Source organism: Sebastes umbrosus, chromosome 2 (genome assembly GCF_015220745.1).
Source record: "Sebastes umbrosus isolate fSebUmb1 chromosome 2, fSebUmb1.pri, whole genome shotgun sequence".
In the NCBI taxonomy this organism is placed as follows: Eukaryota; Metazoa; Chordata; class Actinopteri; order Perciformes; family Sebastidae; genus Sebastes; species Sebastes umbrosus.
This window is the reverse complement of record NC_051270.1, coordinates 11,309,482-11,327,914: the sequence shown is the minus strand read 5'-3', so window position 1 is coordinate 11,327,914 and position 18,433 is coordinate 11,309,482. Positions and strand designations below refer to the sequence as shown.

Below are 18,433 nucleotides of genomic sequence, written 5' to 3'. Positions count from 1 at the left end.
CTCTCTCTCTCTCTCTCTCTCACTCACTCACTCACTCACTCACTCACTCACTCACTCACTCACTCACTCACTCACTCACTCACTCACTCACTCACTCACTCAGTTCAATACCAGTAAGCATTGTCAGTGGTTTAGTACAGTTAGCTAGAACTAGACTGAATTTCCACAAACAACGGGGAGGGGAGGTACATTATAGCATGCTGGTGCAACCTGGGTGAGGTAGGGAGGAGGCAAGCATTGTACCTTTAGCATGGGTGTGAGTTCATTTTTTTCTGCCTAGTCACAGGAACATTTCAAACATTATGAAGTCAAGTCTAACTTCAATGAATGTGCAGGCTAAATCTGCTGCAATAGCACACTATTGACTGCAAACATTCCTGGCATTTTGTAGTTGTCGTCAGCAGCAGCGTACGTTGTGGCTTTCTGATGCATTACTGCCATCCTGCTGCTTTGTGCTCGATGTGCACAGTGACTCTTTACTGTAACTGCTCTTATCATCCTGAGATACAATGATAGCTGTATTTGGAAGTGCTTGCTCTTGTCTAGACGCTTCTTCCTGATGAGCTGTAAACCAGATGGGCAGTGTAACATGAGAGTTTGGTCACAGCACATGGTTAACTTACTACCTAGTGTGTCTAATGGCTCATAAACAGTAGCCTTTTCTAATCTGGCTCTAAAGACGTTCCTTCTGCCTGCTTTTTCACATAGCTGGATTTTTGTTTATAGCTGATATGTTGAGATTCCTGTTATATTTCTCATACAAAACAGCAGAGATCTGACAGCGAGGAACAGAGCGGTCACGGGGACCAGAGAGCCAGCCCAGCCCGGCTGCCCTTTGGCAAAAAGCAGCTTCCACCCATTCCTAAGAATGCAACCCCCATTACCAAGCCCGCGTCAACGGTGACCCCAGCCCAGTCAGCCAATGGCACACACGCCTCCTATGGGCCCTTTTACTTGGAGTACTCTCTGCTTGCCGAGTTGTAAGTATTGGACGACCGTCAGAATTAAAAGTTCAGTGTGTTTGTGTGTATTCCCTTATCACTTGTGTTTTTCTATGTTTTTATTTGGATTTCCATTTTGAAATATGTTGGTAGCACTTGCTTTTAAAACACATAGGCATAGTCTGTGTTGAGTTGGGTTCAAAGTATCCCTTTAGGTTAATAAGTTTCATGCATGTTTCTCTCCCTTTTGTATTGATCTGACTTCTTGCCATGTGACCTGCAGCACACTAGTGATTAAGCAGAAACTCCCTGGAATTTATGTCCAGCCATCCTACAAATCAGCACTAAGTAAGGACCCTCTTTTTGAAGTTCATGCCTGTTTCATATATACACTAATACAATGTGGCTACTCATGGATTCCTTCTTGAATGCTGAAGATGTATAACTAAAATAAAACTAAATTGTCTGTGCATTTACACTGGTTGGTTCTGCATGATTCATACCTGTGTTGATGGAAGTACCTTATGTCTCCCACTGTCTAGTGTGGTTTGGGGTCATATTCATCAGACATGGCTTGTACCAGGATGGAGTCTTCAAATTCACTGTGTATATTCCAGATAACTATCCAGATGGAGATTGTCCTGTAAGTATAGTGCACTTGTTTTTATTTGTCTTTTACTGTTTACAAAGACAGTGTTTTATGCATCCATCCAATCATATAGTATTTATGCTTATTGTGACTTTTTTTCCAGGTCTGCAAAGGTCTCGAAAATAATGTTCACATCTTGAAACATCTCAAACTGTCATCATGTGTTCAGTTGTATTTAAATTGTTAAACTACATATTTTTTTCAACTTAAATTGATGCGTTTACTAGTAGGTTGACCAATAATCTTGGAAACAACGCTTTGTGTTACAGAACAGTCAAAACATTTTGTTGAGCAAAAAGTTGTTGCAAACCCTCAAACATCTGTTCCTTATGCTTTGTTTCAGAAATTAGTATTTGACATCCCAGTCTTCCATCCTCTTGTTGACCCTGTGTCTGGAGAGCTTGATGTCAGAAGAGCTTTCACCAAATGGAGGTATGCTCTCTGCTTTCATGCTTTTACAATTTACTCTTGTATGAAATGCTACACACACACACACACACACACACACACACACACACACACACACACACACACACACACACACCACCTCACCCCCCCTGAGACAGTTTGGCTTGGTCAGTGCTTCTCTTGGACAGCTGGACATTGTCTGCAAAGTCATCTTTTGGACCAAACAGAACGAGAGAATTATTAACAACATTGTGAAAATACATTCAGTATGGTGATCAAATGAGAGTAGGGATATTTTGGAATATTCACCTAATTTCATATCCTAACATTTCATCACTCAGAACAAGGTTATGAATGTAGCTACACTTCTATGATGGTAGGGCATTCATTGTTAGTGGTGGTCGAGAAAATGAAGCCTATTTTACACTTTTAGTCTTCTTAGTTTTATCACATCAAAAAGGAGACCATCAAGTGATGTGATGCATCCATGTTCCTGGCAAAAAGGTTTAATGATGTTGTCAACTCCTTATGTTGCGTTCTTGTAGACGGAATCACAACCACATCTGGCAAGTCTTGATGTACGCACGAACAATTTTCTACAAGATCAATACCACGGAACCACTCAACCCAGAGGCTGCTGTGCTGTGAGTATCTGAGCCTCCTTTCCAATTGTTTTCATCCTGAAGTAGGAGATGAACTGTAAAAAAGCAACACTTACTGTGATGCTGCTGAAGAATATTCTTTCAATTTTAAGTTTTACAATATACAATATTTGAATTATTTTGGCTGAATAGAATTTAAATGACTCAATATATTGGTTCTTTGACTTGTCAAAGCAGGAAAAGCACAGGTGAAACAAATTTCACTAATGATTGCTCAGTTCCATCAAGTGTCCCAGTAAGCCATGCCAGTGAGCTAGCATGCACAATACCAGGACCCTTAGACTAGCTCACCTAAATGAAATGCAGTTGTTGTTAATGTTCTCAATTACACGTGTGCTTTTCCTGCTGACATGCCAAAATGTCTGCTGCTCAGAAATTGCCAGTTTATTAGGTACACCTAGCTAAAATGAATTCAGTCAACAACAGTCCTGCAATAAATCATACCTTAATGAAGCTGAAACTGTTTCAGAGAGGTGTTGATTCAACTGTAGTCATTTTGGAGAATGACATTTGTGGTGCTGTTGAATTGTATTGCATTATGCTTAAAGGTGTTTCTGTTATTTGGCCTACACTCATTGATGTAAATGGAATGGACTAAATAATAGAAACCTCTGTCAGTGTAAGGTTGAGTGTCCACATTTTCTTCGCACCAATTGTCAATTGTTCCAAATGAGGAGAAAGGGTATTTTTGTGTGGCCGTGCAAACTTTTCAGAAACGCGCTGGTTTTGTCATGCACTGAACAACGCAGAAATATGATGAATATTGTGTACAGGCCTTTGCACGTGAAATTCTAAAAAAATAAATATATTATCTGTAATTTAAAAAAAGGGACAAAGAACTCCAGTCTTTTTGTTCCAATTCATTTTTCTGTCCAGCTGCCTGTTGCAGCTTTGATTTTCTTTAGTGACTCTTGTCTCACTTATCCTAAAGCATACCCTCTTTTTAAAATGTTCAGATATGAAAAGGACGTGCAGTTGTTCAAAAGCAAAGTGGTGGATAGTGTGAAACTATGCAACAGTCATCTTTTTGACCAGCCCAAGATAGATGATCCCTACGCAATAAGGTTGGTAAATTGTTCACATTTTTAACATTCCTCTACAAGAAAACACACCCTGTAATACTATGTTTGTACTGTATGTGCGTGTGAGATGAAACTCTGAAGGAGAAAAAAAGTTCCCTCTCACGCTCACATCGCCATTCTTATCCATTTGATAGTTTTTCTCCATGGAACCCAGCTGTTCATGAGGAAGCAAAAGAGCGGATGTTCACATACAAAGTAAGTTTTTACTACATAACTTAACCATCTAAGATTTTTTTTGATTTTATACAAGCAGGAGAGTTCAGTCTACTTCTCCTCCCAGAATAACAACCCAAATAGAGTTTGAGCTATAAGCATTTTGATTGGTCGAGCTATTCCTGTTATGTAACCGCTAATTTGCCTTTTGTTGCTCTAGAGACGGCCTGAGGATCACCACAAGGGAACGCAGGTGTCGGGGCTGTCTTGGGTGAAGCCTGGATCGACGCAGCCCTTCAGCAAAGACGACAGTCCTCCCCAGAGCTGAACCTGCACTGTCGATGCAGCAGCCGCTAGAGGGAGGCCCATATGCATCGGACGCCACACCACTGGCTTGCCTCAGCTGTTTAAGCGAACTGGATCCTTGAAACAGTTGGGAGAACTTTACTTTAAATCTCCACATTATTGCTCAGCTTTAAAAGCTTCGTAGGCATCTCCTCAAACGGCTTTAGAATAAGGAAACAAAGTTTGTATTATATGTAAATCGACGATGACAAATGGATGTCCCAGAAACATCTTTTCGGCTGTGATGCAATCAAAGAGCTTTCTCAGTTAGATTTTTCAGATCCATGCACATGTTGGGCTAGATGATACAGCATACTGTCCCAAAAGGAGCTGAAAAGTATGAGTAAAGCATTCATACGGTAAGTATAGTGGACTACGTGATCTCTACCACTTGTTGAAATTGGCTCAGGACTGTTTTATTTGTCAGATTTGGAATGTTGTCAGTCACAGCTGTGTGAATGAAACCACCCTCATTACCCAATTAGATTGACATGATATGTTTTACATTTGTTTCTAATTGGACAATGATTTCTTCTTAATCCCACCGTGTAAACTATCGTCTTACATAGTTCCTTATATATATAAAGCAGAGCAGGCCCGTATGGTTTTAAATGAGATGCGAAATAAGTAAGCTCTATTATTTTATTTTGTCTGATTTTAAATAATTTTGAATGTTTTATGTACCCTCTGGCTGTTGGTTATTAAAGTTTTGATGTGTAAATAATGGATGCTGTGCTAAGCTTTGACTTTTAGAGGCCTGTCTGCATTGACGCTTGGATTTTCTAAGTTATTTTTTGGGAGGTTTTCTTTGCAAATGTTACTTAAGCTTCCTTACAGATCTTTTCATTACAAGTCAAAGAAGTTATTGCAGAATTCCCACATAAATCTGGAGGAAATGTATTTTGATAAGGTTTAGTTATTGACTAGTTTCTGAGCAACACAAAAAGGAGTTTTGTCCAGCTACAAGAATACACCTTCTCTGTTGTGCCAGTTGCGTTTTATGTAATGTCTTCATCTGTAAGGGCTCTGGCTTAATTGTTAGTTATATGCAAATATTGTCAAACTTAAGGGTGTGGGGGAAAAAGGATGGGAGTTTTAAAATGTGTGGGAAGCCCAGAAGGAAAAGAGTTATTTTAGAATAGCAGATATGGTGCTGAAACCTGTTCGATCTATTTATAGCTGCTGTGAAAATTTCGGTGTACTTCACACACTGACATTTGGGCTGTCGACATCTTCAAACGTGTGAGTGCTAATGTGTTCCATATGGACCCATTCCTGCTCCAGTTTGTGAGAGACGTTACTGCATAGATGACATGAGGTTTAAATGCTTTTCTCTGAAATCAATAAACTGATCAAAAACTAAGTCATAATTGGAATTTTTGTTATCGCACTTGGGAGGGATCGACTTAAATAGCTTTACTCACTGCAGGCTATTGGAAATGCCTGATTCAGAGCACAGATTATATACAGACAATACAGATTTTTCCCATGATTTCTTTATCCCCAAGTGTTGCCAAATGAGATACTGCTAATCAACAGTTGACTCCTGCTCTGATCATTGCAGGGGAGAAAGTAAGGATTATTTTCAAAGTACTTTAGTATATGGTCTACATGGGAGAGAAGGTTCACTCTTAAACATCTGTATAGTAATAGATGTGTTCACATACAATCATGTTCATCAATATTCCACAATAGGCCATTTTCACAGCAGTTATCTTGACATGCCTTTGCAGGGTAAACAGGTGTAATTAATAAAATTAAAGGTGCTATTGATAACATTCAGCCACTAGATGTTGCATTCTCCCTCCCCCGTTCTATTGTATTTACAATCAGTCTTAGCCATTTATCCCTTTTCTCCACACTAACTGCTGACCCAGAGATACCACGTGATACCAACAATGTTTTACTATTGGCTCAAAAGCCTTGTTAGAAGTGGGAACCAAACATCAGATATCTTCCACAGAGATAAACAAAACATTTTGCCAGCATTTTTTTAAATGAATTCACAATCATTTTTTTCAGGAAAAGCAACACTTTAATTCATAAAAATGTCATCAATAATACCTTTAATTATGGCCCTGTTCCATTTAGGTGTGCTAGGGCCCTGGTATTGTGAATGCTGGCTCACTGGAATGACTGTGACACTAAATAGAACGGGACTATAATTAAATTTAACAATTAGAGCTGTGTTAACCTGCAATGATATGTCAAATAGCTGCTGTTAAAAGGGCACATTACCTAGATACATAATCTGTAATAAATTGTCAAAGGTTACTACACAGACAATGATTCTTTTATTATAGGAATATTGAATTGATCTGTTGAGGAGTCCTAGCAGAATACCTGGAATCAAAATCAGGGCATACTTTTCTATTAGTGGGACAGTTAAGCATAACAACTGTGCATTTTGCGATAAAAGCAACACATTTGGCACAGATGTAGGTTTATATATTATGAATAGATATAGATATCGGGGTGCTGCAAATTTTCAAAATCGCCGCCAAATAGGCGCTGAATATTCCTAATTGTTGCAGATAACTGATTTTATGAGTCTTGATGATTTCCAAGGTGTGTTTCAGCTGATTACATCAGATATCAGAGACATGTTTATTTTCCTCTTTATTTTTTAAAGGTGCTTTTTAGAACTTTTAACCTGAGAAAAACGCAAAAACCTAATAAAAGGTCACTTCAGGTATCAAACGTCACTCCCTTGCCTTCATGATAGAAGGACAATCTATATACAACCTGTGAGTGGCCGTGTACCTTGTTGTGGCTGCCATTGGCAACCAGGGGCCAAATTTGCTGTGCCCTGATCTCTATATATTTTCACAACATATAAACTTACATCTGTGCCACATCTCATCACATGGGAGGGCTCTGCAGAGGGTAGTGCGTTCGGCCGAGTGTACGCACTACTGGAACCACACTCCCCTCCCTGCAGGACTTGTACACCAGGAGGTGCAGAACCAGAGCCTTCAGGATTATGAAGGATCCTCACCACCAAAACATTGGACTGTGCCAGCTGTTGCGGTCAGGCAAGCGCCTCCGCAGCCAGGCTGCAAAAACAAGAGAGACTGAGGCGGAGTTTCTTTCCCCAGGCCATCAGGACTGTGAACTCTGACCTCTCCAGGGCGCCCACCATGCACCACATGCTGCCCCCCTTATCCACACACGTTCACATACACACATACATGCAGAGCATACACACACACTCATTACTATTCTTTTCACTCACTTATATTTATATTCCATATTAGACCCCTCTCAGTGTAAATATTGCCATTGTCCCTACAATTTTTACTACATTTTTAAAACATTTGTATGGTTCTGTAGTTTCTGTATATTTGCATTATTTTGGCTGAATAGAATTTAAATGACTCAATATATTGGTTCTTTAGCCACTGATGTAACAGAGTATAAAGCAGAATTGTATGCAATCAAGTTCTGACTAAATAGCTCTATAGCACAAGAAAGTATTGTTTCAAATGTTCAACATAACTAATTCTAGCAAGTTGTTTATCAGAACATAGAGCATATTTATGAACTAGATCATCAATTTGTTGTGGCCGCCATGGCAACCAGGGGCCAAATTTGCAGTGCCCTGATATATCTATATATTTTCACAACATATAAACCTACATCTGTGCCACATCTGTGTGTTGCTTTTATCACAAAATACACAATTGTTATGACTATTTCAGCTTAACTGCCCCATTATATAGCGTACTGGTGTGTCCTTTGAGATTAAAGATGAATTATATAAAGTCAATATGAACACACTATTTATTTATGTATTTATTTATTTTGTATTTATTTATTTGCACATATATAAAACTGCACAAAATCCAGTCAATGAAAAAAAACAATAAATGTGTCAGGAGAGCTCAAGAAGCCACAGGCTTAAACACAAAGGACCCCGTGCCCACCAACCTCTGGAGAAAAAAAAACACAATAACTAAAAAGAAAGAAAGATATAAACTAACATAATTTTAAAAATAAAACAAAAGTTAAAAAACAACATGAAGTACACAAAATGTGCAGAAAAACCCCTAACCAAATAGTGGAAAACAATCCAATAAAAAAAATGAAATACATACAAAAAACAGTACAGAAAAAAAAGAAAATGTATCTAAACATATCAAAAGATAATTAGACATCATGAATCAAATGTGATGATAATTTCCTTTTTAAAATGTTCTAAGGATAACGAGCTCTTGATAACATGTATTTTGGTGTTCCATATTGAGTACAAGTCCAAATTGGAATGATTTAATTTAGTGGCAGTATGTTAACCCAGTCAGCCACCAGAGGTCGCCATGCACCCACAGAGAGCAGCTCATCCACCCCATGCCATGTTTGCATTGAGTAGAGACTCCAGTTGCATGTGCGATAGTAAAACCTCTCCTGATTGGCTCTGGCTCGTACGCGGCCATCTTATGCACTCTGTCAACAGAGGCACTTTTACGCATGAAACCAGGATTTAATCAGCAGCTTTCTGGAGCTTGCTGGAGGCGCCACAGTACCAAAAGCACTCACACTGACAGAACCGGCTTTTATTTATACACAGAAACGTGAATGTGTGGTGAATTGTGAGTGCTCCAATCAGAGAGGAGGTCACTAATATGCAAATGCCGGTGTTATCACAGTCACGTCAGCAGCAGCAGCAGCAGCAGCGGTAGAGCCGCCGCTGCGCCGCCGTGGTCGCCAGCAGGAGTACAACTAAACAACACAGTCACAACTTCAACCCGATAATAACACTACTCTCTCTCTCTGCGTGGACCGCCAAGGAGGTGCACTTTGTTGGGGGTTCGTTTCAGGTGAGAAAAACCACTTCTTCGTGTGTTTTAGTGTGTGTTTCAGACGCAGTTTCATTCAAGGCAAAGAGGGAGCTGTCAAATAGCTGACAGAGGCTCAGCTGTCTGATGACACCGTGCTTTTTAGTGGGTATCCTACCGGTAGATAATAAGACTTGACTAAAAACTTGTCCGCGTTAGTTTTGCGTAAGTTTGCATGTAAAAAAAAAGCAAATGACATCTTACTTTTCTCTCAGTTTTGACGCGTAAATTGATGCGTAAAGTGGTCCTGAACTGACAGCGACCTCAGTCAGCGCCGCACTTCTTATATGCGGCCAATACGTCGGTTTTTTGTAAGAATTAAAACGAAAGTCGGTGCGTAACTAGTTGTATTATCATGGACACCATCACTGTCGACCTCCCCATCCATCTCCTCCTCCCTCCTCCCCTCCTCCTCCTCCTCTTCTCTCAGTGTGAAGCGTCACGACACCTTTTTGAATCCTGTGGTTTTTCCCAAAGTGGAGGTTTATAGGAAACACGTGTGACCAGCTCCCAACAACCCAATTTAAAACTAAAATTAATCAAATGCACCCCAAGTAGCCACACTCATTTAGCTTCCACTTGCTTTATTATCATCTATAAAACTACACATCGTTTAGAAAACGCTGCGTTCAGGAGCTGAAGCCATCCATTGCTGCTGCTGCTGCTGGGCTGAAGATGAAGAAGAGGAGGATGCTGGGACTTCAGAGGTGAGCCCCGGTGGTGTCTGGTAATAAATGAGAGCTAAAGACTCCGTATTAAACTTATTAAAGCTTTGGAAACGTGTTGACGAACGTTTTGCGCGGTCGTGCGTAATTTAACAAGTGTAGGCGACCAATTAAAACAAGTCTGGAGTCCAATTAAACGCGCCCTTTGGCTAACTTTTGTCCCCAACGTGGCTAGTAGCTTGACGCATGTGCCGGCCAGCCTACAACTTGTTGGTTTGATGCTGGTTTGACTGTTTGAGGTGCAGCAGAATTGGATGTTTCCAGGATTCAATGGCGACCTCGGTGGAGTTGTGTACACAGTTCTGTTGTTGATATTAGACATGAGAGTAACACGTGGCTTGGATGGGACTTACCACGTCATGATTGTGGAGGAAACAGCTGGAAGGTGACTATAAGGGTGAGGGGGGACTGGTCTGTGTCTCAGGGCCAGATTGGGGGGGGCGGTTAAAGGTTACCAGTGGGAACATGCTGCATGGCACATGGGGAAAGATGATATAAAGGTGTATGATTGTTCAAACCCATCACACTGCAGTTTTTATACAGCTTTTACCTCCAGTTTACTGGTGTAAATCCAATTTGAATATTTGAATTGACCGCTTACTTCGCCTCATCTTTCAACTTTGGTAGCTATATGGATGTGTCTCAGACTTGCTTTGAATGTCACCAACCCAAGAAGATACTATCTGTGCTGGAAATCATTTCAATGACTGAATTCAATGACAAATTAGTTTATTTTTGTGTTCAATAAATGACAAGCACACTTAATTTATTCTCCTGTTTGGCACAAACTCTTTTGTGTCATCCAAAGTTATTAGTGCACATCTTAAAGCTCCAGTAGGCATAACGTTTGACGGGAGACTTTGGCCGATCACGGGTCATTTCTGAGAAAGAGTGTTCCTGTTGAGTGTTCCTATTGGCTGCGCACAGCTGATGGGCGGTGCTTGGTATTTCCTCAACTGATCTCAACATGGCTGCCGGGTCAGTAAATCCAGTTTGAATTGATTGCTTACTTCGCCTCATTTGTTTGTTTATTTATTTTGCACAATTTTAAGACTACACAACATAACAAAACAAATAAAATAATATACAGTGCAGGAAGATGCAAAAAACCCACTGGGCTTATCTGAAGCCTCCACCTAAAGACAAGATTAATATAAAGAAATAGATACATATAGATAATATGACTACATAATAGCTCATAACTACTCATCATTCAACTTTGGTAGCTATATGGCTGTGTCTCGGACTTGCTTTGAATGTCTCCAACAAGATAATATCTGTGCTGGAAATCATTTCAAATTACACAAATAGTTTAATTTTCATTACATATGTGTTTTTTGTGTTCAATAAATGACAAGCACACTTGATTTATTCTCCTGTTTGGCACAAACTCTTTTGTGTCATCCAAAATTCTTAGTGCACATCTTAGTTTTTTACATCCTTGGGAAATAATTCCATAATAACCTTTCAGCATATTGTAATTCAAGTGTTTTGAGAGCAAACTAGACTTCTGCACCTCCTCATGGCTCTGTTTTCAGGCTTTAAAAAATATAGCCCGTGGTGGGAGACTTTGGCCAATCACAGGTCAATTCAGAGAGAGAGAGAGAGCGTTCCTATTGGCTGTGCTCCGGCTGGTGGGCGGTGCTTGGTATTTCCTCAACAGATCTCAACATGGCTACGGGGCACAAACTTTCTAATTTTACAGCTAAACAGTACACTACAAGATGATTCTGAAAACAATCGAGGCGAGAAATACATTACAGTAAAGGAATATTGATTCATATTTGATCAGCGCTGCCTAGTTTGACCGTTTGGTCAGAGTTCACGAATGATTGACAGCCGGCTCATAGATGGCAGGCTCCTGTTCTCTGTGAAATCTTGCAGATGCCATTAGGAGCACCGGAGGACACAGGGGCACATGTTTTTTTTTTTTTTCAGATTACTTCTCATGCACTACTGTCAGGATATAGTGACCGTTTTATAAAAATAACTTTTTTTAATCATATTTGCTCCATTTCTACCCACTGCAGCTTTAAATGAATAGCTTATCATCATCAGAAACCCAAGTACATACTTTAAAACACCTTTTACTATGGTTAGAGATGGTGTAATTATCACTTGAGTATGGCTGGGAAAAGTTTTTTTTATTGTACTTAAATTGTCTCTCTTCTCAGACAGTGATGTCACATGCCTCCTGTTTTACTTGTTGACAGCGTGAGAGACAAATCATCAAGGAGGGCCTTAAGAGACAGGCATCGAAAGAAGCTTAAAAAAAATTAATTAAGTGAGAATGTCACATTTCAGGATCATCACATGATTCCCTAATAAACAGGATAGTAAAGCACTGGAGTGAACCTGAAGTCGGAGGCACCACCCAAACTGACAGGAATGGCTTCATGCTTGTGTGAACAGATTTTTATTGTGACTTGTTGACAGTGGTTGGTGTGGGGAGACTGATAATAGGCCTATATTGGCTATGGTGCGTGCCTGGTGGCATGACAGTGAGCCAGAGAAATAACTGTATGCTGTGATATTGCTAGAGCCTTTTCCTACCTCTGTTTGTTCAGTTTGTGATTTAACTTTGGTTTAGGCTTCATGTTTTTTTGGTAATTTGAAATACTTTACCACATTCTGAATGGACCGTTGGATATTAAACATAGTGCTGCAAATTTAATCTATGAATGTCAGGTGCGACATTACACATACCTAAGCAAAATCACCTTTTAACATCATAGCCTAAATGTTGAAAAGTTGCCAATTAGAATCACGTTTTAGTGTAACAACTCAGAATTCTGACAGTATTTATGTTTTCAAATTCACTCGCAGACTGTACAAATACAGTCTGTTGCAAGGGGTTGTACAATATATTGTGATTTAAGGAAGTTTAGCCACTTATGTATGAATTTGCCATTGCAAATTGGCATAATGCCCACCATTGCAGACAGTCTTATTTATGTACTCTTTACAGAAGTAACTGTTCGTGATTTATTCGGCCTATGATTACATATCACATGTGCAGTAGTTGAGGCTGTCACAGTTATGTCATCAACACCCAGTGTATTTAAGAGAATGGTATACTAAAAATACCACTTTCCTTCATGTTGGCTGTCATTTGAAATAATATGTTGGCCAATGAAACAATAAGTTATATTTATACTGGAGAAATGGCTGTGCTTGTTTGTGCTCTTGTGTGCCTGCCTGTGTGCATAGCAAGTCAGCACATAATGACTGACCTGGGTAAGCTTCTGTCATCTTCCGCTGCTCTGTGGTTGCGGAACACACGCACTCGCACACACACACACACACACACACACACACACACACGCGCTCAATGAACCTCCTCTGCCTCCTCTGTCCCTAGCTGTTGAAATTCTATCAGCTGTCTGCACCTCCCACACACTCTGCAGTAGCAGGGCAGGCTGCTTCATTGGTTGTGGGGGTGGGGGGGTGGTGGTGCGTTTTTGTGTGTGAAAGGGGTGGGGGTACAGGAAGAGGCACCTGCTGGTGCTGGCGGTTGGTTTGCACCAGCTGCTTTGCTACACACATGAAAGGCAGCGCTGATGGGTAATTAACGGTACCAAATTTCCTCCATACCCTTCTGACCTAGCCATTACCTGCCTTTTGAAACCTTTTTTTGACACTGCATGGTCATGCAATTCTACTAGCCTACAAGCATGTATCACTGATGATGAAAAGGATGATAAAAGTAGATTTGATGGGAAAGGTCATGTCATCTCAGCCTGAAAATGTTTTATTTATGTGTGATTTTAATGAGTAACTTGTAGTTTGTTTGCAAACTGTGATCTGATCTTCATCTAGACCTTGCATTACACACAGTCTCCATCTTCTCATATTAATGTTGTATTTTATTTTTTCTCCCCTCTGTTGTTGGAAAGGGCCACAATATAATGGACATGCTGTAGCTCACAGCGAGGCTCATTGGGACCAGCTTGGATCCAGTGGAGTTCCAAAGGTTCCAGTCGCGCTCCGGGCTCCCGCCATGGACTTCTTTAGTGACCCCACCCTCTTTGTTGGAGGTCTGGACGGGCTGGACGAGGATGTCTTCCCCTCAGCGCCATCGCTTGTGGACGAGCTAAACCTCACCGCTGACTTTGAGCCCCTTCAAGTTGAGCCTCTAGACCCGGGGAAGCACCAAGACGTGATGCCACCAGTTGCCACCCAACAAGCCATGCCTGCTTACAGTCAGCAGATGAGTCACTACATTGGCATTAAGGCACAGGCCCCTATGGGGCAGCCTTTTTCTGGTCCTGGGGGCCCAGGTGGTGGTGGCGGAGGTGGTGGCATGATTGCAGACCAACATGGCCAGTACCATAATGCTGCCATAAGCCAAGCACCTCAATCCAATGGGCTGTTCTGTAACAGTAGCAGTCCAATGTGGAGCGACCAAGACCAGAACGGGAATATGTACCACCCCTTATCTCAACAGCAACAACAGCTTTGTCATCAGCAGCAGCAACAACTGCACAACCAGCAACTTCATGTCCGACAACAACAAACACAGCAGCAACAACACCACCCGTGTCATCAACAACAACAGGAGCAGCAGCACAGAATGCAGCAGCAGCAGCAGCTGCAACAACAGCAAAGCCATCAGCAACAGCTGTTAAACCAGCGCCAGCACCAACAAATTAACCCACAGGCTATGTCCCTGCAGCAACAGCAGCATCACAACTTCTCCTTCCACCAGGGAGGTCAATCTCAGAGCCAACAGCAAGGTCACCATACTCAGCACCAACTTACTGTAGGAGGACCAAGGTTCCATTCAAGGGTTATGCCAAGCAAGTCTTATTTGGATGGTCAAAATGCTTCGCTGAGTGGGACTTGCTTGCAGCCACAGCAGCAGCAGCAGGGTAGCTACCAGTTGAGGAGAGGAGATCAAGCATTCTCTGGATCAGGACTGGAAGCCCCTACCCTGCCCTTCCCCATGCATTCTTCATCTATGGTTCACTCCCTGCCCACATGCTCAGTCAGTTCTGCTGCTGCTTTCCAAGCTGCTCAGTACCCTGCCTACCCTGGAGAGCCAGAAATACCCAGTCTCAGTCAGCAGTCTTTGTCCACAGCCTCAGTGTCTATGCCCACCACCACCACTGCCACTGCACCCCTCACTTCTACAGTGCCTGAGCTCTCGGCGACAGTATGTCAGTTTCCATCCGCAGCAGTCATGAGGACCCCAGTTAGCCAGGAGGAGGAATGTCCTTTCCGGGCGCTCCGAGAAACACAGGGAAACTGCAAGTCATCCGAGATGTTTGGCGAGTCTATGAACTGCTTCTCCAGCCTGGCCAGCCAGCTGCCCTCTGAGCAGCCTCCGAGCTGCGGGGCCATCAACACTAATGGATACCAAGCGTTGGGAGACAATCTCCTGCCATCAGAGGCTCAGGATGGAGACTTGGAGGACCTGGATCCTCCTGACCTCCTGCCTGACCTACTGCCGCAGCTGGAGGCTGCTCTCAGCCAACAGGATGACTCCAACTGCTCCTGGGTCGATTCCAGTCAAGAGGGGGGATGTGAGCACAGGAAACCACAACCTGCTGAGTACAAGGAAGAAAAGGTAACTTTTTGGTTCTTATAAAATATGAAATCATTCATTTGTCTGTTTTTAAGCACATGCATGGCAGTATATTTTTTAGCCACGCTGTAGCAGAGCATCCCTCTGAATGCAATATGCTTTTTGTCCTACTCTAATTTATATCCATACGGCATTATGCACTCTGCTCTTTACCCCAATTTCTTCTCAGTATAGTCTAATGAGTGGAATTGGAGGACGGTGAAATTAATTAGATGATATATTTGCACATACACTCACCGGCCACTTTATTAGGTACACGGTGTACCTAATAAAGTGGCCGGTGCTAGTACCGGATGGTCTTCTGCTGCTGTAGCCCATCTGCTTCAAGGTTCGACGTGTTGTGCGTTCAGAGATGGTATTCTGCATACCTTGCTTGTAACGAGTGGTTATTTGAGTTACTGTTGCCTTTCTATCATCTCAAACCACTCTGCCCATTCTCCTCTGACCTCTGACATCAACGAGGCATTTTCGTCCACACACAACTGCCGCTCACTGGATATTTTCTCTTTTTCGGACCATTCTCTGTAAACCCTAGAGATACTTGTGCGTGAAAATCCCAGTAGATCAGCAGTTTTTGAAATACTCAGACCAGCCCGTCTGGCACCAACAACCATGCCACGTTCAAAGTCACTTAAATCCCCTTTCTTCCCCATTCTGATGCTCGGTTTGAACTTCAGCAAGTCGTCTTCACCACCTCTAGATGCCTAAATGCATTGAGTTGCTGCCATGTGATTGGCTGATTAGCTATTTGTGTTAACAAGCAATTGAACAGGTGTGCCTAATAAAGTGGCCGGTGAGTGTATATCTGCTTTTCTAAAGGAGAACATTTTGTTACTGACATTAAGAGAATTTATCCTAGCGTAGCATGGCACTGAAACTAGCCACTTGTGTAATGTTTAACTAACTATCCCAGATAGACCATTCGCCTGTCTAGTAGGAAACCTGCAATCAGTGGTGGAGAGAGAGGGGGGAAGGTGGAGAGAGGCGGTACCTAGGGCCATCTGAAAGCCTTCTGAAAATGATAATGGTCTGCGCAGCCGGGCCTGTCTATCTGCCCAGTGTGCCGACAGCAGGTCAGGCCTGATTAGGCTAAGAGTGGCAGGAGTGTCTTCAGGATTTAGCTGTAAGCATACTTAGGGCTATATCAAGATGTGGGTCAGGGCAAGCCAGAGGCACTTGCACACTGCCTCCATGGAGTGTGGGGGAGGTTGCACACTGTTGTGGTAGCTGCCACAGTGTCTGTGCGTGTGTGTGTGTGTGTGTGTGTGTGTGTGAGTGCATGTGCACATGTGAGAGAGCGGGCGGGAAGAGAAGAGTGTGGTGGAGGAGAGTGGTTAGCACTTGGGGGAGGGGGTTCGGGGGATGGAGAGAGCAGTAGCGAATGGAAAAAAGAAGGAGAGCTTAGGAAAGAAAGAGACAGAGAGGAAGAGCACGAGAGAGAGAGAAGAGAAGCAGAGGGGGAGGTTGGGAGAATGCATTAGCTGGCTGTAACAGGCTTCAGGCGGTTCCTGGACCTCAGTTGGCGAGTAACCTAGCAGCATCCACACAGCCTCTTGGCCCACGAGTGACACATGACTAGCAGCAGAAGCAACAGATGTTTCATCATGGTTTTGCATTTCAACACATCCATGTATTCCTTTTTGATCACTTTTTTTTTCAGATTACAGCAATGTTGTTACAAAAACAACATATGTTTTACCAACAATTAAACATATTTTGTTGAGTACAGCACAAACAGATTATCTCAAACTAGAAACACGCACATGTGGAAAATTCACGCATTTTTCCACAAGTGTGTTTTCCATGTCCCATTACTGACGGAGCTGAGTCTCTCATGCCACTGACTACACTAGGGCTGGCCCGAAGACCATTTTTTTAGCTTTGAAGCTTCGGTGAGTAATATCTGATTCGAAATATTACTCACCGATATTTGAGTAATGTTCCTCTGTCTGTCTGTCTGTCTCCATCTCCCCCGTTTCAATGCCGCTGCAGCACTACAGACGCATACCTGTAAACGCAACAAACAGCGATATCTGTCTGAGAAAAACTAATAATAACTGATGTTGAATATGAATAATGAATAATGTTGTGGGATTATTCCTTACGTAACTACTTAAAAGATGGATGAGTAGTAAGCCTACTTGCTATCTTCTGACATTTGTACTTTTTAAACAGAAAACACACAGTTTATTAGGGCTATCCCAAACAAATTGAGTGAGTGAGCAATATTCAAAGTTATTTGAAGCTTCGCGGATCAGCGCAGCGGGGCAGACTGACATGTTCTTCTGTCGGTCTGTCTCCATCTCCCCCGTTTCAGTGCCCGGTGGTTGATCACGGCATTCTGCGGTCTGTTATTTCTTTATAGCGGACCGTTGCTATGTATAACAGACCGTTGCTATGGCCGCAGTTCTGATGTCGGACTCTGGCGGACCGTTTTTGTGTCAAATTATTGATTTCTTAAGTAAGTAGCCGTGTAATAAGTGGGATAATGTACAGCTAGTGGGTCATTGTTGTGAAAGAAACCTCTTCAGGGCGATGACAGACCCCTCCGCCGGGGTTTCTTTCACAACAATAACCGGCTCGTTGTACATTATCCCTTACATATTACATACTATATATATATATAATTAGAAAAATAATAATAAATAAAAAATGGAGCATTTGAATAGTGATTTGGAGGACGAATACCATGGAAAAGGTCGAAGCTTCAAAGCATTCGGGTCAGCCCCAGACAATACAGACTGTTGTTTGGCATTATCTTACCAACCCCACATTGTCGGTTTCTGCACACCCTAGTGTAATAAACACATGAATGATTACCATTTTACAGTAACAGTTTGAGTGACTCATTTAAATTACTGGCAGCAGACCAATTATGCCCCCCCGCCCTCCACTTCTGAAACCAAACGTATGCCCATGATGAGCCATAACACGACCTGTGTGTCGAGTACTGCCTCGGCTATTCCCCAACAGACAGCAGGTGACAACAAAACGGGTGGCCTGTGTGGATGAGCTCTGGTAAGGCCGGCCATTTGCCCATCTGCAA

At 42.1% G+C, this 18,433-nt stretch overlaps 2 protein-coding genes across 11 annotated transcripts in view; both read left to right on the top strand.

Moving 5' to 3' along the window:
* The window catches only part of LOC119477901 (akt interacting protein), an 8,618-nt gene extending 3,018 nt beyond the window's left edge, over positions 1-5,600 (top strand). For 2 of the 4 annotated variants that reach the window (XM_037752137.1, XM_037752145.1), the window contains exons 3-10: positions 772-980; positions 1,225-1,289; positions 1,484-1,584; positions 1,934-2,022; positions 2,544-2,642; positions 3,617-3,724; positions 3,877-3,937; positions 4,116-5,600. In XM_037752137.1, coding sequence (XP_037608065.1) covers positions 772-980; positions 1,225-1,289; positions 1,484-1,584; positions 1,934-2,022; positions 2,544-2,642; positions 3,617-3,724; positions 3,877-3,937; positions 4,116-4,223 — 840 coding nt within the window. In that variant the 3' untranslated portion in view covers positions 4,224-5,600. Of the gene's footprint in view, positions 1-768; positions 981-1,224; positions 1,290-1,483; positions 1,585-1,933; positions 2,023-2,543; positions 2,643-3,616; positions 3,725-3,876; positions 3,938-4,115 lie in introns of all 4 variants that reach the window. The other 2 variants (XM_037752118.1, XM_037752128.1) reach the window with 1 other exon arrangement.
* A 3,173-nt stretch (positions 5,601-8,773) lies between these two features.
* chd9 (chromodomain helicase DNA binding protein 9) overlaps positions 8,774-18,433 on the top strand; it is an 83,639-nt gene continuing 73,979 nt past the window's right edge. For 5 of the 7 annotated variants that reach the window (XM_037750269.1, XM_037750290.1, XM_037750280.1 and 2 more), the window contains exons 1-2: positions 8,774-9,057; positions 13,697-15,369. In XM_037750269.1, the coding sequence (XP_037606197.1) occupies positions 13,801-15,369 (1,569 nt within the window). In that variant the 5' untranslated portion in view covers positions 8,774-9,057; positions 13,697-13,800. Of the gene's footprint in view, positions 9,058-9,494; positions 9,783-9,827; positions 10,186-13,696; positions 15,370-18,433 lie in introns of those variants that run through there. The other 2 variants (XM_037750251.1, XM_037750240.1) reach the window with 2 other exon arrangements.